The 24194-nt window shown below is 41.6% G+C and overlaps 2 protein-coding genes and 1 long non-coding RNA gene across 4 annotated transcripts; 2 read left to right on the forward strand and 1 right to left on the reverse strand.

The window, feature by feature from the left end:
• The first annotated feature begins 6399 nt into the window (after window positions 1-6399).
• On the forward strand, window positions 6400-7728 carry LOC147335127 (uncharacterized). Its single transcript, XM_086276319.1, has 2 exons — window positions 6400-7101; window positions 7432-7728. Exons 1-2 carry the CDS (start codon window positions 6400-6402, stop codon window positions 7717-7719), a joined length of 990 nt encoding a protein of 329 aa, XP_086132445.1. The 3' UTR covers window positions 7720-7728.
• A 79-nt stretch (window positions 7729-7807) lies between these two features.
• On the reverse strand, window positions 7808-15994 carry LOC147335128 (uncharacterized). Its single transcript, XR_015126557.1, has 3 exons — window positions 15651-15994; window positions 12042-12169; window positions 7808-11940 (listed from the first exon to the last, which is right to left on the reverse strand). It is a non-coding gene; the product is annotated as an uncharacterized LOC147335128 (long non-coding RNA).
• Window positions 15995-17544: 1550 nt separating this feature from the next.
• LOC147335129 (uncharacterized) lies at window positions 17545-19742 on the forward strand. Of its 2 annotated transcripts, none has more exons than XM_086276332.1 (2): window positions 17545-18488; window positions 19205-19742. In XM_086276332.1, the coding sequence occupies exons 1-2, from the start codon at window positions 17784-17786 to the stop codon at window positions 19466-19468; spliced, it is 969 nt and encodes a 322-aa protein (XP_086132458.1). In that variant the 5' UTR covers window positions 17545-17783; the 3' UTR covers window positions 19469-19742. The 2 variants fall into 2 exon arrangements, with proteins under 2 accessions (XP_086132458.1, XP_086132467.1); XM_086276341.1 differs by having other exon boundaries at window positions 17545-18482.
• Window positions 19743-24194: the final 4452 nt, after the last annotated feature.

The following is a 24194-nucleotide window of genomic DNA, read 5'->3' on the forward strand; positions in this document are numbered from 1 at the left end:
GTGTCATTCATTACTAAAGGTATTCCCCTAAACAATGAAATGAATGCTAGACATGTGCGATACACACATTAAAAACTAAAGCATACACTTTCCACTTTTACTGCAGCACAAAAAACATTAAAAATACTCAAATGAACTGTTTGGAGTTAATGGCCTGAAAGGCCTCGGGTTGAGCCAAGTAAAATGATTTGTACAGGCCAGCGAGAGGTGCTGTTGTGCTGTTGTGATTAAACGGGGAGCGTTTCTCCAGCTGCTGACGTGTTTTTAATCTCAAATCCTCTTCCTCACTATAAAATCACGGTGTTAGCATCACATTCTTTTTTTATTTTTTTGGTCAAAATTTTTTTATTTTATTTTATTTTATTTTATTTTTTCATTTTTTTTGGGGGGGGGCACATGAGTTTCTGAATTTATAGTGTATTTTCACTTTAATAGTTTTCCCCATGTTAAGTAATAGATAAACAAATTAACACTTCAAGCAAAGAAAAGTTTTTTTTTTAAATGCTATATTCTGATTTCTTATTTTTTGACGCTGGAAAAAAAAAAGAAACCTAAAATAAAAAGACGTTTTGGGTGAAATAACATGAGTTACTCTCTTGTAATTGTAATCACTACTATAACTTTTTAATTGTTTATACATTAGTACAGACATGTTCTTTCATTACTGCTGCAGTATTCCTCCATCATGTAACTACAGGAGCTGTACTGCGCACACTGACACTTACTTGGAGGTGAACCTGCTGGATGTGGAGGTCCTGGGCTGGTGTGGTTACACGAGGTCTGCGGCTGTGAGGCCGGTTGGATGTGCTGCCATATTCTCTGAAACGCCTGTGGAGACGGCTTATGGTTGAGAAATGAACATTCAATGCACGGGCGACAGATCTGGTTGACATTCCTGCTGTCAGCATGCCAATTGCACGCTCCCTCATTGCTTGTGGCATCTGTGGCATTTTGCTGTGAGACAAAACTGCACATTCCAGGGTGGCCTTTTGTTGTGGGCAGTCTGAGGTACACCTGTGCACTACTCATGATGTCAGATCAGCATCCTGATGTGGCACACCTGTGAGGTGGGATGGATTATATCAATATGGCAGATGTGCCCACTACCACACATTTGGACTGATTTGTGACCACTGTTTGGGAGGGATGGTTATATTGTGTATCCGGAATGAATTTTAGGTCTCTACGTCCATCCCATGGAGAATGGGAGCAAAAACAATAGTGTTGCGTTTATATTTTTGTTCAGTGTATACTAATCCTGCCTGTTTCTACAGATTTGCAGTCTTTCCTGTTTTCTTTGCGCTTTGTAAAAAGCTCAGGTTAGCTGCTGTGTGCCAATAAAGTTTTGAGTTGGTAACAAAGTGACGCTCTAACCTGATGCAGATTACAGTCATGATTTTATTCATTTTGCACATTAAATGACTTCAAATGTTTGATGGAATAAACACTGAAAACCTTTAACAAAAGCACATTAAGATAAAATGAATATACAACAAAGTAAGAAGCATTAATCTGCTGCCATAATCCCAGTTAAACCTGAAGCTTCATCTAAACTCAGCCCAGGTGTTTCTCTGCAGTCGGCTCTGTTATCCTGACAAAACTGTTTCCAGCCAGAAAGGCTGCAGGTATTTGTGTGAAATAAAGACAGCGAGGGAAAAATTCACACCAAAGACATTTGAATAAATAACAAGTGAGAGAAAACAATGAAAAGATACAAAACATCAGCAATATACAGCTTGTAACAGAGCAAACAGGGATGTAAAGGTGACTTTATCAATGAGTGCTTGTAAAGGTGTTAGGCCACACATGAAGCTGTCGGTGTCTCTGAGTCACCGTCCTCTCTTCTTCGTGCTGACAGCATCACATGATGTTGTTCAGATTCCAATAAAATGATCAGATTTGCACAAGAAATAAACACCAGAGTTTTTGTTCTACATAAAGATCTTCATTTATTTTCCTGCCTCCTCTCCACCCTGAGAAAGGCAGGACTCTGCTGACGTAGTAGGCGAGGCCCAGGGAGAGGAGGGCGATGACCACCATCAGCAGCAGCAGCAGGACCCTCCAGAAGCCATCGTCCTCCACAAACTCCTGCCAGTTGGTCCTGATGCTGGACAGGACGCCCTCAGTGCTCTGCAGGGTCGAGTTCAGTAAGGAGCAGCTCTGGATTACACACACACACACACACACACACACACACACACACACACACACACACACACACACACACACACACCATTAACATTAAGACTCAGTTAAACAAGCTGAAAAGATAAATCAGCACTAAGATCATCAAACAAACAACAACAGAGATTATTTCAGTCCCAACTTCCTGAAAACTGCTCAAGGGTCTGAAGTTGTTTGCAGCTGTCATTCCCAGTACAAATCTAAGCACCCGTGCAGTAAGTACAGTTAATAAATGTCAGGGAGTCTGTCTGCCTGCTGAGGCTCAGTGCCCTCCTGCAGAATTGAGCTCCTGAGGAGCTGAGGAGGTCAGTCCACATCTCTCCAAGTGTCACTCAGCCTGTCAACAAGGTGCAGCCAGTCCACAGCTCTCAGTGGGAAACGCTGTGCTGATGGACGTTAATGTTGCCGATCAGCAAAGATCAAAGTCTAGAGGCAGGAATCACCAGACAGCACACGACGGGATCCTATCACCATACTTCACTCATGATAGTATATTGTTGCATTTTTGAAACATTTTGCGATATTCTGAGTATTGCAATAAAAAACACTGTGATTTATCACTTTGTTTCTGCAAATTATGTCCTCAAAGTTAAACTTTGTCAACATCGGTTTCATCCAGTCAGATCAACTATTTTTGCACCAAAATGAGACGATCAAACACACCGACACTGTCACCAAATCCTGACATAATTGCTGCCACGAGACAGTCAATATGATATCAGTCTGTGATTATTGTAGGTCTTTACTCTGCAATATAAAGTGCCTTGAAGCAGCTGTTGTTGTGATTTGTTATGAATTAGGAGGCAGGTCTATCAAACTGAGTGCATCCAGTGCTCCATGGCACTTGTGTTGAGATGATTTAATGTGAGTTTACTCGGCTAACGTGCCTCATGATGGCCGTGCATGAGACGGGCCGTAATATAAAATGATGATATTTTCATATCATCATGCAAAATATCAAGATACTATCAATTTACCCCCCCCCCCCCCCCCCCCCCAACTTATTGGCAATAACTCTGATTTCAAACAAAGACGTATGTGGGCGTGCCACTTCTGTGAGATTTGAACTTAATGTGTTTGTGGATGTTTAATACAATATAATACAATGACTGTATAAAATCTCTTACAGTCACTGGGCTACAAGGATCCACCGGAATCATCATCATATGAGAGAAAACAGGAGGAGCATATATATTTCTGACTGTCAGATTATTCAATGTGAGCATACTGTGATTGATTTTTATGTGTGTTTTATTAAGTTTTGTTTGTTTGTTGGTGTGCATTTGTGCTGAACTGTGCTGTTACACAGAGAGAAGTGTGACCATAATATATCAGCTCTTTGGTAAGAGTAACAATAGCATGACTGAAAGTACATCGCCTGCTGCTGCTGCTGCTGCTGCCTGTCAGATGGGGGGGATCACACTTTGGCAGGAAGTCGTTTTATCCTGTTACTGTATGTGTGCTGAAGAAAAAACAAGTAATGATAGGATGGTGCTGTAGTTAAACATTTCACACTGACAGAGTTGCAGTGATTTAACCCACTTGAGACCAAAGTGGGCTGTTTGTGGCCGTCTCTGCTCTACAGTTTCCCCTCAGCAGGCTTTAACAGACCACTAAATGACTGTGTAAACAGCTGGTGCTGTGGTTAATGTGGTACTTAACCATGAATGAAACTACTTAGAGAAATAAAAACACTACTCAATGGCACCACCCTCCTTTCTCTCTCTCACACACACACACTGAAGAATGTGTTTGAGTGGAGTCTCAATTACAGTCAGCTAGAGTTTTGGCAAATGTCACTTTAAACCCCAAAGCGGTGAGCATCACAGGCGCTGTGAAATTGAAACCAGCAGTGGCTTTCTACCTTTTCTAGTTTTTAATCAACCACAATTCGTCCAACTCTAGGTGATGATGTAACATTTCCGCTCTCACAGAAATGCAATCGACACCTGCAAGACAACATCTGGTCACCTGATCGCCTCTCACTGGAAGGCAGGAGCAGATTATCAGGACCAGCTGATTTAATGCAAAGATCAAGGACGTTAAAAGTCTGAGTGTGACAACAAGAAGGAGGAAGAAAGTACACCAGCTGCACTGAAACAGATTCACTCTTCAACATAAACCTTAAAGGTATTCTCCCACATACACAGTACACAATTCAAAGTAAAATCACACAGTCCAAGGAGCCTGTGCACAACTGGAAACTGTCAACCGCACACATTCAACTACACACAATGAAGAAAACAGCCTTGTTCAACAATAAGACAGAAACCACACAGTGATCACAAATGTGACTAAAACAAGTTAAAGTCTCATTTAAATCATCCAGAGATTATTTCCCTGGGTCTGTGTGGTTGCTGTCAAAGCTCCACCTGCTTTATATTGAATCTGACTGTATCGTCTGTCCTCCACCCAACCACACAGGCCATCATCCTTCCAGCTCTGCTCACCTCCCACTGTCCAGCCCCTTCAGCCCTCTCTGAAGGTGAATCCTGGCTGACCGCACGTCTCTCCACCAGCATCAGAGCATCCATCATGGTTGCTGTAACAGAGAACAAACACAAACCACTTTGTCAAATACAGAGAAACACCTGCAGGCCGACCAGCACAGACAACCACACACATTTAAAGCAGGGTGCTTGGGTCTGAGTAGGACTATGGTAAGTCTCACCACAGTGAAACAGACTGACAACTTTCAAGGAGCTCATTATGAAAACTCAAACCACTAACATACCACAGTCACTTCTATGAAGAGTGAGCGCAAGATCCCTGTGGCTTCCTCGTGACAGCAACATGAGACTGTAGCAGTGAGGCTAACTCTAACATTAGGGGGAAACCAAAGCTTAGACTGTAAGTGTGCCTTTTGTTTCCTCAGCTCAGACAGCTGGCTGCTGGTGACCAGTTGGTGTGAAGGAAGGATACAGGACAAATCTGAGCTGATCTTACTTCTGTCCACATAAATGTCAGAGTTTTAATGGCATTGTGCTAAGTCTCCACGTCTGTGCTATTAATGGCAGCTTCTTAAAGAGCCTGTCAGGAATACCAAAGCACTCAATTGTCAGGGGTGCTTTGCAACTGGTGACTCAGTGGGCACACAGCCAGCCTCCTTGTCATCACTAATGACCCTGCTAGGATTTCCTGCAGCCTCTCAGCCACACAGAGGGAGTGTGGCTCTCAGCCAACTCCCTCAGTGTGGATATGATATCACCAGGTACACCCGCAACATTTTTTAACATTTTGTTTTTCAACAGCATCAAGACTGACGGAGTGTGTTTGAGATAAGCTCACAAGTGTCACAGATGACACATTTGGCGTTTTTTTGCTGGTTTGTCGGTAGCAGCTCCTGAAACGCAAGACTGCCACACATCTGTTCGACCAACGCCAGTAGATCTGGAGCTAAAATGATAATAATAATAATAAAAACAACAAAACAGTTTACCTGAAGTTATGCAGGAGTATCCGGGATGAATAAAAGACTACTGAGTAACGTCCTCATGTCTGTAGCCGGTTTAACGCACATACTGTGCGGACATTTTAACATTTTCCGCTCTTTGCGGCTCCCCTCTTTTCACCGTCCAACATAAAAACTAGCTAACCGGAGCGCAGCACGTCACTTTCCTTTTTTCTCTTCCTTTTGCCTTTTTTGACCCGTTTCTACTAATAATCTTTATTACAGTGAATAAACACAATAAACTGCATGCATTTAAAGTAAAACGCAGCTGATTGTCACAGTTAAGTCAAAACATTTATTAGCACATTTAAAAACAGCAAGTATTGACTGTTGACCAAAGAGCTGTACTGTAGTCTACAACTAAAAGAATAACATAACAGTACAATAGAGAAAGTCTCTATATTGTTCATGATTAAAGTCACACAGACGTTTTAAAAAGAAGACATGCTATAATATAGTAATATAGACCGTAATACAGTCATTATTATTATTCTCATTGCGTCTGCGTGTGTTGTAATGTTATGATGAGGCTTCTGTTGCAAAGAAATATCATCATTTCCCTCTCCTCTCCTCTACTACACTGATTAGGTGATGGGCCCCGGCAAAACTACGGTATGAGTAACTCAGGGAGTGGTGAAACCATTCGTGATGACAGGAATGCACACTTCAAAACCTGCTTCGGTAGGCGGTGCTGCCTCTGCTTACGCAACATTCTCCTTATTTAAAAGCGCACGAGCTAGGCACTTTACCTCCTCTTTCACAGGATGAAGACTCTGAGCTTTTTGTGCATTCTTCTATTTTTATGCAGCGAGGTTTTAGGAAAGTTGATCCAAGCTCCTTTAGGAGATGACGTTGAGTTTCTGCTGTCAGAGGAGTGCCTGAAGGGACGGGGAACACTGAATCTACGAAGGAATGATGCCAGCACGGAGCTGATCGCCTCCCTGGAAAACGTCTGGAAACCCGGACCACAACATTCACACCGCGTGAATCACAGAGGGCTCTCTCTCATCCTGGACAACGCAGATCTGAACGACGAAGGGCTGTACGAGTTTACCTGCAACGGCAAAGACTTGGAAGCGATCAAGCTGGAAGTATTTGTCCCCTCTGAAGTTGATGTAACCGAGGGCGAGGATGCCACACTCCCGTGCCGCTCCGGCACCGCGGGCCAGTCGGTGAAATCTGTGCGCTGGAGGACAAATGGAAACGCGGTGCTTCAGCTGGATGCTAAAACAGGGGGGATCACATACGGGGAAGACGTTGACACAAGCCGGGTGTCGATATCATCAGAGTGGGACCGACAAGCAGACCTGTCCCTCACCATAAAGGGAGTCCAGCAACAAGATGAAGGAGTTTATTACTGTGACATAGACAAGCCAGAGAGACACCGATCTGCTGTCCGCCTGCGAGTCCACCCTCAACTCCCCACAGCAGCCGATAGCACACCTCTGCCTACAACCACACCGACGGTAAGTACACCGACCACATTTAAATAGCTGCACACTGAACAGCAAGCTTTGATGGCTCGTTATTGGCGCATCTGAATCTGGCGCCACTCTGCCAGATTTGCAGTCAGCGCTTCGGAGCAGTGGGTCAGTGTTTGAGTGGAGGATAGTGGGGTGATGTCACAGCACGCAGGCTTTCCACCAACACCTGAATTTGATGCCTTGCATAGTAGATAACATAACTGCACAGAAACATGTATTGTGTTTTTGGTTTGTTTAAATTTACGCTGGCTGAAACCTTCGTACAAACCACACTCACTAACATGTCTGGTTCCTGTTTTCTTGTCCTCACAGCCATCAGAGTCCTCTGATAGGACAGGGATCACAGTGATCACATTCCTTGTAACAGCAGCTGTAACATCTGGGATCGTTGGTCCTCTGGCTTTCCTCTTGGGCCGGAAACGGAGGAGAGAAACGAGAGATGAGGAGACCGGAGCCCAACTAAACGGGTGCCATACCACCAATAATGATCAGTCATCAGGAGATCAGCACGTCTCTACAAATGGCTTTAAAAGGCCACCTGATGCTCCAGAGGAAATTACCCTACTGCCTAATGATAATAACAACAATGATAATGAATAAAAAAATTAAATAAACATCTTTTTTAAATAAAGGAACTGGTTCTTTTACTTGGAGATGCTCATCAGTGTCTCCATGTCTTCCTATCGTGTCTAAATTCACCGTCTGTGTTTACATGTATCAAGTTACACAGTATCTGCACACCAGTAACTTCAGTAACTTGGACCATAAAGAAAAACAAAACACACAAACACATACACGTTTGTGTTTTATTGATTTATTGGTGTTTTCTGCCAAGAGGAAATAATCCGTTTATAAACCTCTTATAAGATTTAATTTTAGATTATAGGTTGTAGGATGAGGTGGTGATGGAAAACTTCAGCGACCCAGAACGATCACAAGAGGGCAAAAAGCCACAGGAAACGAAAGCTCATCGCATCTGTTCTGGAACATTTAGACTTAATGAGAAAATATTTCAAAGAATCAAATATGGACAAGCATAAGTAAAGTTTGGTATTTTCTTTCTGTAGTATGGTTTCTTGGTAAGCTTGTCCTTGCTAAAGCTGTGAATCTCATTCATTCACTTATTCATATTTTAATAAAAATTCCCAGTAGAAGGAGCACATTATGGCAGGTGGGACTTGTGCTTTCCTCAATTTCCAGAGGAAGTAGAAGCGAGTTTGAGCCTCCTTGGGCAGCGATGTGGTGCTGTGAGACAGGGAGGTCCTCGTTCAAGCTACGAACAGGCAGTAATTTAACAGCTATAAATCAGGAGGAGAAACGATCTCAAACATGAGGTTACAGCCAGCATCTCTGATGGATATAAGAGGTTTTATTTGCTGACAAACTGATTAAATTGTCTAAACTGTAGAAATTAGGGACACACACAAGAATGATTCTTTTTCCCTTTGAATGCCTCTGTGGAGAGTTTCCCAGTGTAGCCCAACAAAGACAAAGGTTATTGGAGGCAAATGGTTCAGGAAACACTCAGGCTGTTACACACTGGGAGAAAGTGTCTGGACCTGATCCAGGCTGTTCATGAATCAAAAGCAAATGAACAGACACGCTCGTTTTAATCCTCATTTCCTGAATATGCCTTCAGGAAAGACAAAATAATGCTCATGTTGTAAAATGACCAACACTTTCATGACAGCGCAACCAAATGCAGGACACAGAGGCAGACAAAGTCAAATTAAAAGGCGAGACATTTATTGGCTTTAAATAAAAGTGTGAATCTACACAAAGTTCACCAAAACAGGGTGAATTCAATTAATCACCTGATAAGGATTTCAGATACAGCTAAATAATACATCTACTTTATTTCCATAAAACCCTCCCTGTCATATTTATTTTAAAAAAGGGTTTTTTAAGGTACTTTTCATTAAGAAGTCAGAAACTATTTTCAGTCAGCATTAAGGACCCCAACACAGATCACCACTTTACAGACTTTTTATTACCATATAAATATACAAAAAAACAGCTTTGTGATTCATTTTTGACACTGGTGCTTCTTCTGCCCATGACTGTAGTGAACATCAGGCTCTGGCTGTTCAGTCAGGTCCAATAGAGCAGGGGTGTCAAACTCAAGGCACACTTTAGGTCGCGGGCCAAACAAGATAAACATTTATTGAACACTAAAACAATGTTTTTTTAAACATAAATAGGAATAAAAACAGACAGGAATATTATTCCAGATTAAATAAACTTAAAAGAAACTTTAACTTTAAATGTTTTGTTCTTCATAAAAATATATCCTGTCAAAATTATGCAAGTTAGAAATATGAACATGCTGCCAAAAACCCCAGAAAAAATATTACTCGTGCACCATAGAGAGCATCCTGGCGGGAAACATCTTAACCTGGTTCGGGAACAGCACCATGCAGGACAGACGAGCTCTACAGAGGGTTGTGCGGTCAGCTGAGCGCACCATCCGCTCCGAGCTCCCTGACCTGCACTCAATCTACAGCAGGCGGTGCTGGACCAAGGCCAGGAAGATCGTGAAGGACCTCAGCCATCCCAACAACAGACTGTTCTCTCTGTTGAGGTCAGGAAAGCGATTCCGCTCCCTGAAGACCAACACAGAGAGACTGAGGAGGAGCTTCTTCCCGCAGGCGATACGGTCTCTCAATCACACCACCACACAGTACTGACCCACACATATGGTTCTTACACACACACTGGACTTTCTGGACTTTGGTTTTGCACAACACTGGTCACTATATTCTTCATTTCCGGTTAATACTTGTACAGCTGCTGTTATTGTGTATATATTTATTTATATTTAGATTTCTTCATACATTCTTATATAGTTCTATATTGTGTATTTTGTTGTACAGTTATTTTATTTTCAACTTTAATTTATATATTTTATCTTATTCTTCCCAGTTAAATTTACCCTTCATTCTAATTTGTGTTGTACAGTTATTTCATTTTTAACCTTAATTTATATTTTATTCCTTCCTAGTTAAATTTACCCTTTTTAATTTTTCATATTTATTTCCTATCTTATTCATAGCCTTTTCCTTTTTTGTTTTCTTTAGGTCACGAGCAGTTGTCCAAGCATTTCACTACATATCGTACTGTGTATGACTGTGTACGTGACAAATAAAATTTGAATTTGAATTTGAATTTGAAAGCAAACACAAGGTTGGAGCCGCATGTAGACGGAGCTGGGCGTTGCTTCAGGAATGGAACTAGTAAACTAATAAACTCTTCAGGCCATTCAGTGTCGTACTTTGCCTGAGTGCATCATTACACTGCAGCTCCATCTGAATCCTGCACAGGTGTAGTTCAGCAAAGTGTGCTGACTTGGTTCAACATTACTTGGCAACAGGGAAAGTGAGGCAGGTTGCACTGGTGCATTTGTGACAGCTTCACTTGAAATGCCTTCACCGCATCATACATGTCATGTCCATGAACTGACAGGTTTCCTTGCTGAGCTCAAAAACTCTATTGAGAACTTTTATCCCAACTCAGCCAGCGGACCTCTGTATGATGAGGAATGTCGGCAAACTCTGAATCTATTTCCCACATAAAAGACTGAAATCGACGGTGATTTAAACCTTTAGCTCAGACAAAATTTACGGTTTGTGTTACGGTGATCATTACATGCTCCATTTTTAGGACTTTACCACACAGCCTTTCCTGGTGTGTGATGCTGTGATATGCTGTTAACTCACCGGTACATTTCTCCTCCTGCATCTTTACTCACATCCTGCTGACTAGTCCGCTTTTTTCACCGCACAGCACCGGCCCTCCATCTGTTGTAAGTTTCACGTCAGTTACACTTTGACATATCTTAAATCAGTGGCCATCTCACTAACCCGATCAGCAATCGTATTTCTCCTCAGGCTCACATTTGCCAAAATCTGCGTTTTGTCTGGACACAAGACGTTGCACACCTCCATCATGCAGCTCTTCAGAGTGGTAGCGGGCTGATGTGGCTTTCTCCTCTGCTACAATAAAACTTGCTTTCACAACAGCTTGACTTTGTGATTTTGCTCTGGTGAAAAACGTCTGCTGAAATGTCAGATTCTTCTTCATTCTTCTACTTTCTTTATTTTCTGCTCTGCATTTAGGTTTTTCAGCTTATCCTGACGTTTTGTCTCGTCTTAAATTAAATTCCTTAATTACAGCCACGTTAGCTCCACTAATAAGACACACAGGTTTACCAGTAATGTCTGTAAACATATATTCAGTCACCCACTGCGCTGAAAGGCTCTGCTTTCAGAATCAACTTTTCTCTCCACCACTGTGAGCGGCTAGCTTCGCAAAAAGTTTGACTTGATTGACGCGGGAATGTTCCCAGTTAGCCTAGCGCTCAGCAAAGAGGCTGCAGCGCTGCATTATGGGATCTGTAGTTTGTACATTATTAGCGCCTCATATCGCCGGGCCATGCATAACAATAATAGTACGTCTATATAAAATGATCTCGCGGGCTGGATGTGGCCCGCGGGCCTTGACTTTGACACATGTGCAGTAGAGGATATGCTGTGTGAGGGAAGCTCTTCACTGATCTTTCATTTGTAAGAGTAGCTCAGGATCAGCAGCTGTTCTGCTTTGCCTCAGTAAATGCTGTCACTCAAACTATCCAACCAATCAGGGTTTACATCATTACAACCACAGCAGCAGCAGCAGCAGCAGCAGCAGCAGCAGCAAATGACCTCTGAGTGCATACAGACTAAACCTGACATTAACATTTCCTCTAACACACTCACCTCTTCAACATCAAGTGACCGCAAAGTGGAAAAGGAGACCAGCTGCAGAGCAGAGTGATGGTGAACACTGGAAAAAAGAAAAATACATTTTATTTGTTTAATTTAATCACCATTCATTCATACTTACACAGGATTTTAGATGTGACATAATATGAGATAAACACTAACAGTGACGGCTGATCTCAGTAAGTCAGACGAGGGACTTTCAATAATCCTGCTGGTCGCCACGGTGACCAATTTATGGCCTCATAAGCCACAGAAGCACAAAGAGGAGGTCAGGATTCAGAGCGAAACTCCTGCAACACACAAACAAACACGTGTGAATCTCAAGTGTTTGATGGTTTTCAAAGTGAAAACTCAACTGAGGAACGACAATCAGGGCCTGATGCTGTGAAACTGCAAGAATGAAACATGTAAAAACAGATTTGGCACTGCAGGGGCAGCTCACACATCCTACTACCTCACCTGCAGTGAAACAGAATGAAACAGATGAACCAGAATTGGTTTGTAAAAATGCTGCAACTTCACTGGTGTGGAACTGGTTTAGCTTTCGTCCATCAGACACACAACAAAGCACTATTTTTGGTAGAGCATGCTAGCGGGCCGTCGTTATTACTGTCTTTTTTGGAAAATACGGCACACTTAAAATCAATCCTTTGATTTTTCTGAAAATCGACAGTGCCCCTTATAATCCTGTGTGCCTTATGTATGAATCCTGGTTGTGTTTACTGACCTCGAAACGATTTTATGTCGTACACGGCGCTCGACAATCTGTCAAATGTTTTAGTATGACTTTGCTAAGCTACGAACCCACACCGCTTGATGGATTGCCGGCGCATTACCGCTATATTAGGCAGGCACCTCGCGGAGTGATACGTACTGTGCTTCAACATAATATTACCGTATTGTGTGTGTATAACCTCTTTTTAAGTTTTGTAGATATTATACATGGTTATGCTGAGGATATGTCGGCCAATTTCCACTGGAAATGCCTTTTGGTTAAACGGTCAGCAAGGAATTTGCACTGTTACGTTTTTATATAGGGCAGCACGGTGGCACGGTGGTTAGCACTGTTGCCGCACAGCAAGAAGGTCCTGAGTTCAATTCCACCATCAGGCCGGGGTCTTTCTGTGTGGAGTTTGCATGTTCTCCCCGGGTACTCCGGCTTCCTCCCACCGTCCAAAGACATGCAGCTTGTGGGGATAGGTTAATTGGATAATCCAAATTGCCACTAGGTGTGAATGTGCGAGTGAATGTGAGTGTGAATGGTTGTCTGTCCCTATGTGTTAGCCCTGCAACAGACTGGCGACCTGTCCAGGGTGTACCCCGCCTTTCGCCCTAGGCGCTGGAGCTGGGATAGGCTCCAGCGCCCCCCGCGACCCTGAAAAGGATAAGCGGAAGTGAATGGATGGATGGACGTTTTTATATAACTTTAATGCACATAAAAAACAGCTGCTTGTTTAAGTGAAAATACATTGATGGGTTTTTTGCACTAATAAAGTTGTGGAGTTGTAAAGTATTTTGTCTGGTGTCAATTATATCGTCAGTTATATCGTTATTGCAAATTTTCAAATGTATATCGTGATAAATATTTTTGGTCATATCACCCTGCTCTAGGCCTGAATATCTGATCTGATCTGATCAGTGCAAGATAAATATCAGGCCGTCTGCCAGCTGAAGCTCAGTGGACTCATTCAGTGGCTCAATGACACTAAACCAAAGTTAATATACTATTGAATGACTTCAAACACTCAAAGCTACTTCAGTTGCACAAATTAGTGTGGCTCCGCTACCCGCTTGTTTATTTTCCACATAAACCTTTCACAATAAAGGAGAAGATCCTGTTGAGATTTTTTCAAAATAAGCTGAAATGATGATAAACAGATAAAGCAGTCAAAACAAATCTAGGACCTTATTTCTAAACGAGGCATGTAGCATGAACATGGTTTGGTTATGAAAAGTCTGCCACGGATCAGAAAACTGTTCTATGCAAATTATGCAGGAAACCAGTCGCCGCCTCAGACTCAAACCTCGTCACCCACCTAAGCAAGAATCACATGAAAGAGTATGCAGAGTGTTTAAGGATGAGAAGCAAAAAAGAGCTGTCAGGTGCTTAATAAAGTAAACCTTAGACTCGAACGTTAAAACAGGCTTTTCCCCGCAACACGCCGTGTAATAAATGCTCACAAAGAAAATGGCACCCGTTACAACTTATATCTAAAAATGTATAGTTTAATCCATCGGTCAAAACACTCAACCCCCAACTGAAAGCACTTCACACACGTCGAGTTGCCCGAGATTCACAAAATTTACAGGAAATGTAAAACGTTTTGTGATATATATCATTGTCGAGATGATAAACGTCTTATATCGGGATATGGGATGTTAGTCATAACGCACAGCCCTACCTTGAACCTTGTGAACCCTGTGATTAGTAGACAACCTGCTTGACCTCCCGAGCAATAGGCACACTAGCAGCTGTAACATGAGCTAACTTACTGTCATATCTGCCTTCCAAGTCCTAGTATAAACCTGAATCTTGGCAGGTAATAATAAAGGCAGTCATGATAACAAAAATAAAAAAAGTCAGTCTGGGCACTACAACTGACCTTACACTTTACCATAAGAGTGCATTTGCTGTCACTGCACTGGTTCACACACATTATTCCCACAGATCCTTCAGTTACATAAAAACCATTGACATGCAAAGGCGCTGCATCTATTACTGCAGTTTCAACTTCCTCTTGAGTCACTGACATGGATCGCCCTAGAAATCAAACTACAGGTCAGGCTGGCAACAAATATTCACAGAACTCAGACACGCACAGACTGTTTTCCTTTGTGGTGATGAAGGAAAACGCTGGCACATGAAAGGGCCTTTACCCTTCCAGGACCTGAAGCTCAGTAAAGCACCTCTTCTATGGCCAAAACCCGTCTGTTATCTGATTGGATTGTTAAATTTGTGATTGATATGACATTGACCAATCAGCTGAAAGAAATAAAAATTGGGTTCAAAATCCACAAGTTAAAAGTCACACACAGCTCAGAGTTTTAAAGTTTGTTTGTTTGGTTTTTGTTCTTTTGCTTTGTATCTGTAAGCAGACCCTAACAAAAAAGAATTTGTAACTTGTGTAAAAAAAATTTTTACAAACAAATCTTATTTACACACACACACACACATCTTTTTCACATCTTTTGGTTTACACGGTTACAAAACTCAGTTCACAACTATGCACAGACAAAGGGGGTTTCCTAACGCAGTCAGCTGCACATTGACAGCTTACAAAGCGCCTCAGGCAGAACAGAGATGGACTGGATGTCAAACAAGTCCATATGCGTGAGCAGGCAGACGAGCGAATACTTTTGGCAGTATCGCGCATCTGCCTTTTTCGGTTCCGTGTTGTAGGTCTTTATAACTCATTACTATAATGTTATACAAACACTCTTCGTGATTGTCATTGGTCAAAATAAACTTAACTTGAACTCTGGTCGCACTGAGGACAAAACAATGGCAAATAGACCACGGTTACACTAATAGCTTGCGCAGCCTAGCATGCTAGCAAGGCTAAAATGCTAAGCTACTATAAGCCTAGTCCTTCCATTGGTTACGTTAATACAGTTGCATTGTTTCCCATTAGTTAAACCTTGTCTAAGAAATTACAAAACTAGTGGGACGTGTCAACAGTTTAATATTTTCTGGATGTTCATGAGAAACCGTGAACGTTGTTGCTACCGTCAGCGAAGCTAACGAGCAGCTAGCTGAGGTACAACGATTACCTGAAGTCCGGCTGGAGTCCTCTATAATCCCGAGTGAAGAGAAAACTCCTTACTAACGTTCCCATTTCTTTAACTAGTTTAATGCTCAAATCTTTTTTCTATTTGTATTTAACTTTTATTCAGCTTACTTCTCTTACTTTGTTCCCAACTCACCCTGACAAGGAAAGAAAGGCAGGAAATAGACGACGGTCAGGAAGCCGTGTATTTCTTTCACGTTAAAGAAAATTAATTGCTCTGTAATAATAACAACCAGCCGGTCGCGTCTCTTATAGCAGATAAAGTTACACAGAGTAAATTATACTTTAATCCACTGATAAACTGCATGAAGTCAGTGTGTAATGTGGATGTGGTCACAGCAGGCAAATTACAGTCAAGGGGACGTCCCCTTGACTGTAATTTGTGTGTAAAATTCCCTTAAAATGTTATCTAAAATGCAACTCTTATTAATTCAACCCTGTTGCCCACATTATGAGAGGAAGACAAAATGGTATATTCCTATTCCGTTATTTATAGAACTACATTTGTCTTTGATTTTTGTAGTCCACAACAACTTGTTTTTCCAGAGAAAACACACAAAACACTGATTTTCAACCCTGTTCCATGAAAGACAGCCATTACAAACATGTTAAAACCATGTAAAATATTGTTAAACAGCATTTCTGTGCTTCACAGAGCACCTAATCTACAATTAAAACAAATATATCCTTTCAGTGCAGTATGGTGGAGCAGTCCTGAGTTCAATTCCACCATCAGGCCAGTGTCTTGGCCATTTTTAAAAAAGAAAATAATGTCAGTATTTATTTTCAAATCTGCACACAGTAGCTGAGTGTCTCTTTATTTATTGCAGGTCCAACTGGTGGTGAAGCTGCTCCCTCAGGTGTCGATGCAACCTCAAAATCATATTAGGGAAATTTACAATACTGATATTTATGCTGATATGTAAAGACTAAAAAATACTCTAATTCAAAGTGTGGAACAACTGAAACAAGATCCCAGCAGCTACATTATAAAACAATAGTAGCGAGTTTTCCCTGGAAATATATATCATGACAGCTTCACGCTTTAGTTTGACAATAAACACAAGAACGTAACCTTGTAGCTGCAGAATAACTGACAAATATATCTGGGATTTTGATCATTTTGACTAACTGTGAAACCGCATCAGTAAATTACAGTTCAAATGAGGCGAAGCTATGAGGCTTTGACTCATTTGTTTACTCTTGAATCAGCTCGTATTTCTCCTCGCGTGCTTTAATAGTCTGATAAGACTGCAGGGCAAACTTTGTTGTGTACAGTTGTCCTATATATTTGCATTAATGTTTGCATGCACTGTGCTTTACTGGAGATTGTTGAGGTCATTATCACTGGAGCCCCACACTCTGAGACATGTCTCAGCTTGTCTCACTGTTCTGTGTGCACTAGTGAACATAAATACATGTCGCTATATCACTGATAATGCGATATGATACTTGATATTGTGCAAAGATGTGTATCCATATTATAAATCCGTTATGGAACATGTCATACTACATCACTAATGACACATATTTAGCCTGCCCCAGGAAGAGATTCACTATTGAGACACCATAAAAAGAGCAAGTGTGAGGTTGGGGTCACGGGTTGTGTCACTAGTCAACCAAACTTCATTCCTCTCTGGTGTATTTTTTCAGTCTTCGCTGACTAGATTGAGTTTGTCACTCTAACCAGTGCGATCCGATTTTCACATATTTGCGCAAACACGTGTATGCATCGTATATGAATAAGACCGTGCTGATATGCAGACGAGACGAATGACAAATGAACGGGGTGTGGCCACAGAACTGAACCTTCCCCGTGCAGGGATTGCATGCGCTGTTCTGTTCCGCTCCGCTGTTTTCAAAATAAAAGATACCGAGTTAAATAAAGGCTCCGCTTTTCACCGCTCCCAGTTTAACGTTGTGTTTTAAATGCAGCAAAACTGCACCGGAGATGCAAAGCTACAGAGGTACGGTCAGCGTGTTCTCAGGGTGAAGCTAGCTGGATTTAGACAAGCACTTAATTTGGAATAGACGGATCGTGGAGTGAAAACATTGCGGGCTTGACCTATACAGCGTCTCAGCCGAATACCGGCCGCGACAGTTTCTCAACGTAGGAATGGAGCTGGTTCAGCTGCTCTTATCTGCGCTCTTCTTTGGGGGAGTTTTTAGTGAGGGTAGTATACCATATGTGAAAGTGATTTTAGGAGACTCGTTTATTCTTCGTGGAAACTGTCCGACTGATGTAGATGGAAAACTTCGCCAAACAGAGCCTCAGTCCCGGGATGTCGCCTCGTACGGACACGGAGTTTGGACACCAGAGGAAAGTTTCAGAGATCGCATCAGTCCCAATTCCTCTGTTGTTTTTAACCGCTCAGTTTACACGGACAGTGGAGTTTATGGGTTCATGTGCGATGGTCGGGAGGTGTCTGCTGTCCATGTGGAGGTTGTCGTGGTCTCCGAATCATCCGTCACAGAGGGAGACGAGGTCAGCCTGCCCTGCTACCATGCAACTACAGCTGGCACCTGCTGGTTTGTGCGCTGGGTTAAAGACAGGAAGGATGTGTTAAGGAGAGACTCGTGCGGTGGTAACAGTAACTGGACTGCTGATGATCGACTGTCGCTGTCAGCTGATTGGCTCTCACACGGAGACCTGTCCTTAAACCTGCAGCGGGCTCGGAGGGAAGATCAGGGGGATTATTTCTGTTACATCCAAAAAGAAGGTAGAGCGGAACAGAGAGGGACACCAGCTGCTGCGAGGCTGAAGGTCAGTGAGAGCAGCCCGGATCCGACCACCAGCACTCCTCCTCCTACATCGGTGTGTGTGAGTATTTAGACAGAAACGCGTCTGGAAATATAAAATATTTAGGTATTAATGTCTCTCCTAAGCTTTCATAATTAACTAAATTAAATCACATCCCACTTTTAAAGACAGTAGAAGGCGATCTGGCTAGATGGAAATCTTTACCCATATCACTCATGGGAAGGGTCGCCGCTATAAAAATGATGGTCTTGCCAAAAATAAACTATTTATTTTCAATGATCCCAAATAAGCCATCACAAGATTGGTTCAGATCTCTAGACTCGTATATTTCTAAATTCCTTTGGAAAGATAAACCCCCACGTATCAGCTTAAAAACACTACAAAAGACCAAGGATAGAGGAGGATTAGATCTGCCTAATTTTAATCACTATTTTTTAGCCAACAGGCTTCAGTTCATCTCTAGATGGTTTAAACACACCCTCTTAGATGAACCTTGGATAGATGTAGAACAGGCACTATGTAATAATCTAGAAATTTCAGATCTACCATTTATCAGCTCAAACATCAAACGACATGAATGCTTTAAAAGCATTAACATCAGCTCTTCTCTGACAGCATGGTGGGAGTTTCTAAAAATGACAGTCTTCATTAATCCCATGCAAACGTAGATCCAAACGGGACAAAAAAAAAGACAGAAACGCGTTAATCAAACCTGAAACAGCTTCATATAAAGTTCCATGAATCTGATCACATTTCTGCTCTTGTATCCTCTGCAGCCAACACAGACGACTTTAGAAGTAAGCGGACTGGGAACTTCGGTCGCTGTCTGCATCACAGCTGTGGGCTTTTTGGTTTGCGGCCTTGTGTGTGGATGGCTGATGAAATCTCACTGCTCCACGTACTTGTCACGTCTTCTCCGACGCTTTGGACCCGGAGATGAACACCATGATGTAAATGGGGCGTCGGAGCCTCTGAGCCATCGTCCTCCTCTGCAGATGAATGGCCACCATCCATCAAATACGTCCCAGGCAGATGTCTGAAGACTTTTAGGATCAATACCTGGCAACCTTTAACTTATTAATGTGCTTCAGCTTATTTATGTGTGCAGCTTATAATTATTATTATGCATTTTACACCGATCAAAACTTTCATTTATTGTCTTAATTTCCTTTTTTTTTGTAATATCTTGCTTCAGCTGTGTGTGATTAAATAAACAGTGTGCTTACACCACTGCCTGAGTGAGGTGACACACGTTCACCTTCAGTGCCTTCAGGCCTCACAGGCCTCCTGTATGTTCACGGTGAAGTCCGGACATTTTCACGGACACTTCGTGGTCGCCTGCTCCATCACGGAGGCCTCGGCTTAGGTTAAGAGTTCCTCCTTCCAGACGGAAACACGTGGTTTGACAAATGAAAATAAATTATGTAAAGCCAGGCTCACCTTTAGAAGCTGTTTTATAAACGTCAAACGCGTGATTCTGCCATTCAACAATTCACATGAATACATTTTAGGCCACAGTGCTTCTTGGATTCATTTTAATATTTGTAGACGTATATTTACATTTATCTTTGTTAAATAAGAATCGGAAATGCGTCCAATCACCTCTCAGAATCTACTAATGAAGCAAACCCTCTCCACTCCACTTTCACTCTCCACACAAACATTTTCTAATGCGGATACAAAGAAGACAAATTGTTCGGCAAGTGTTACGTCAGCATGTATAAATTTATTACTATTTAACACAAATCACTGCATAACTTTTCTCTTTGTATTTTCCGACAAAATTCGGATTAAATGATGTAATGATTGCTCACATCCACCAAAGTGTTTAAGGTCAAATTAATGATTCACTGGTTGAAAACTGACAAAACGCCGTATGACTCTTACATGTGCTATTGTCAACACATACAAAAGACTACATTGATAACATTATGTCCTATTTTTCATCACTAAGACAGCGAAAAAAGGAAGATGGACAGCATGTTCTAGGGCAGGAGTGTCAAACCTAAGGCCCGGGGGCCACATTTGGCCCAGCAGACACTCTAATCCAGGGGTCTCAAACTCAAATACACAGTGGGCCAAAATTCAAAACTGGAACAAAGTCGTGGGCTAACATTAATATTTGTTTAAAAAAAAATCTTCCTCCAGATATAGGAATGAATCTTTTCTTATGGACTCAAATAAGTTTTGCTGGAAAACTGAATATGGAACAAGCAAAGCTTAATACTAAACAATATATATATTAGCTGTTTAATACCAGTAGGCCAGCTCTAATAGTAATTTGGTATGGCTTCGCGGGCCAGAATTTGACACCTATGCTCTAATCTGCCCCGCTGCACAACTGTAGAATAAGTGATGTACAAATTCAGTATACTGCTGTGGAGTATACTGAAAATGTTATATATATGTGTGTATATATATATATATATACACACACATATATATATATATATATACACACACATATATATATATACACACACACATATATATATATACACACATATATATACTATATATATAGTGTATTTTCTCTTTAACAGTTTTTTTTTTTTTTGCTATATATTCAGATCTTCTGTTTTTTGAAATAACATGAGTTACTCTCTTTTTGTTGTAATCAGTACCATAACCTTTTGTTTTTATACTAGTGAGCACGTGTTCTTTCATCACTGCGGCAGTATTTCTACATCATGCAGTAAAACTGCATGAGTCATACTGTTCACACTGACACAAAGGGGAGTTTTTCTGGTTCTGCACCCTTGAGATCAAAGTGGGCCGTACGAGAGCCTTTACAATGAGTTTGACAATTAAGGTGATGTGCCATGGCTGATTTTTCTCATCAGATGACTGAACATGATGAAGACTTACATGCAAAGGCCTGGTGAAACTTATTAAAACTGAATATCCTCTTAGGTGTGACACTGCAAGGCAAAGCATTCAAACAGCAAAGTGTAAATGTAGAGTAACCTTATGTAGGTTTATCTGAAGCTTTGCCTTGTTTTGGTTTAGCAAGTCTGAATGTGTTTGGGCAGTGCATGGTTCACTGAAACCATTATGTGGACTAAACATGACTTCAATTAATATGGATGTCATATTGCAGGGCTGTGAATAGCACACAGTCAAAAACCAGAACCAAAACAAAACCACTTCTGTTTAAATAATTTTTACCAAACATGTAGCCTACAGCACTTTACCACATTATGTAACGGAAGGAAGCGGTGACACATTTATGTACTGATATTAGTTGAAGTCAAACACATCAGTCTGGTTTTAACAGTCTTAGCCTTAATTTGACAGGATATTCTCTTTTCTAACAGGGCACATCCAGGGGAGGGTCTAGATGTCAAACAAGAATCTCAAGTGTTTGATTTTCTTTGTAACATCTCTCTTACCGTCATCCAGATTCATTAAAATGCTGAATCATCAAAGATCAGTAGCAGCTGAAGGTTTTCCCCCCATTGGTGAGAGCAGGTTCTGTATGTATATTCATTTACAGCGAGTACTAATCCTGCCTGTTTCTACAGATTTGCAGTCTTTCCTGTTTTCTTTGCGCTTTGTAAAAAGCTCAGGTTAGCTGCTGTGTGCCAATAAAGTTTTGAGTTTGTAACAAAGTGACGCTCTAACCTGATGCAGATTACAGTCATGATTTTATTCATTTTGCACATTAAATGACTTCAAATGTTTGATGGAATAAACACTGAAACCCTTTGAACAAAGAACATCAAGATATCCTGACAAAACTGTTTCCAGCCAGAAAGGCTGCAGGTATTTGTGTGAAATAAGGACAGCGAGGGAAAAATTCACACCAAAGACATTTGAATAAATAACAAGTGAGAGAAAACAATGAAAAGTTACAAAACATCAGCAATATACAGCTTGTAACAGAGCAAACAGGGATGTAAAAGTGACTTTATCAATGAGTGCTTGTAAAGGTGTTAGGCCACACATGAAGCTGTCGGTGTCTCTGAGTCACCGTCCTCTCTTCTTTGTGCTGACAGCATCACATGATGTTGTTCAGATTCCAATAAAATGATCAGATTTGCACAACAAATAAATACCAGAGTTTTTATTCTACATAAAGATCTTCATTCATTTTCCTGCCTCCTCTCCACCCTGAGAAGGGCAGGACTCTGCTGACGTAGTATGCGATGCCCAGGGAGAGGAGGGTGATGACCACCATCAGCAGCAGGACCCTCCAGAAGTCCAGGTCCTCCACAAACTCCTGCCAGTTGGTCCTGATGCTGGACAGGACGCCCTCAGTGCTCTGCAGGGTCCAGTTCAGTAAGGAGCAGCTCTGCATCACACTGTGACACACACACACACACACACACACACACACACACACACACACACACACACACACACACACACACACACACACACAAACAAACAGACTGTTAAAGAGCATTAACATTAAGACTCAGTTAAACAAGCTGAAAAGATAAATCAGCACTAAGATCATCAAACAAACAACAACAGAGATTATTTCAGTCCCAACTTCCTGAAAACTGCTCAAGAGTCTGAAGTTGTTTGCAGCTGTCATTCCCAGTACAAATCTAAGCACCCGTGCAGTAAGTACAGTTAATAAATGTCAGGGAGTCTGTCTGCCTGCTGAGGCTCAGTGCCCTCGTGCAGAATTGAGCTCCTGAGACCGAGGTCAGTCCACATCTCTCCAAGTGTCACTCAGCCTGTCAACAAGGTGCAGCCAGTCCACAGCTCTCAGTGGGAAACGCTGTGCTGATGGACGTTAATGTTGCCGATCAGCAAAGATCAAAGTCTAGAGGCAGGAATCACCAGACAGCACACGACGGGATCCTATCACCATACTTCACTCATGATAGTATATTGTTGCATTTTTGAAACATTTTGCGATATTCTGAGTATTGCAAAAACAACAACTGTGATTTATCACTTTGTTTCTGCAAATTATGTCCTCAAAGTTAAACTTTGTCAACATCGGTTTCATCCAGTCAGATCAACTATTTTTGCACCAAAATGAGACGATCAAACACACCGACACTGTCACCAAATCCTGACATAATTGCTGCCACGAGACAGTCAATATGATATCAGTCTGTGATTATTGTAGGTCTTTGCTCTCCAATATAAAGTGCCTTGAAGCAGCTGTTGTTGTGATTTGTTATGAATTAGGAGGCAGGTCTATCAAACTGAGTGTGCCCAGTGCTCCATGGCATTTGTGTTGAGATGATTTAATGTGAGTTTACTCGGCTAACATGCCTCATGATGCATGAGACGGGCCGTAATATAAAATATTGATATTTTCATATCATCACGCAAAATATCAAGATACTATCAATTTACTCCCCCCCCAACTTATTGGCAATAACTCTAATTTCAAACAAAGACGTATGTGGGCGTGCCACTTCTGTGAGATTTGAACTTAATGGGATGTATAATACAACGACTGTATAAAATCTCTTACAGTCACTGGGCTACAAGGATCCACCGGAATCATCATCATATGAGAGAAAACAGGAGGAGCATATATATTTCTGACTGTCAGATTATTCAATGTGAGCATACTGTGACTGTTTTTTATGTGTTTTATTAAGTTTTGTTTGTTTGTTGGTGTGCATTTGTGCTGAACTGTGCTGTTACACAGAGAGAAGTGTGACCATAATATATCAGCTCTTTGGTAAGAGTAACAATAGCATGACTGAAAGTACATCGCCTGCTGCTGCTGCTGCTGCTGCTGCCTGTCAGATGGGGGGGATCACACTTTGGCAGGAAGTCGTTTTATCCTGT

This window comes from Aulonocara sp. 'chitande type north' Nkhata Bay, linkage group LG3 (genome assembly GCF_057382095.1).
Source record: "Aulonocara sp. 'chitande type north' Nkhata Bay isolate Kocher_YH1m ecotype deep benthic linkage group LG3, A_spYH_male_GT1.1, whole genome shotgun sequence".
In the NCBI taxonomy this organism is placed as follows: domain Eukaryota; kingdom Metazoa; phylum Chordata; class Actinopteri; order Cichliformes; family Cichlidae; genus Aulonocara; species Aulonocara sp. 'chitande type north' Nkhata Bay.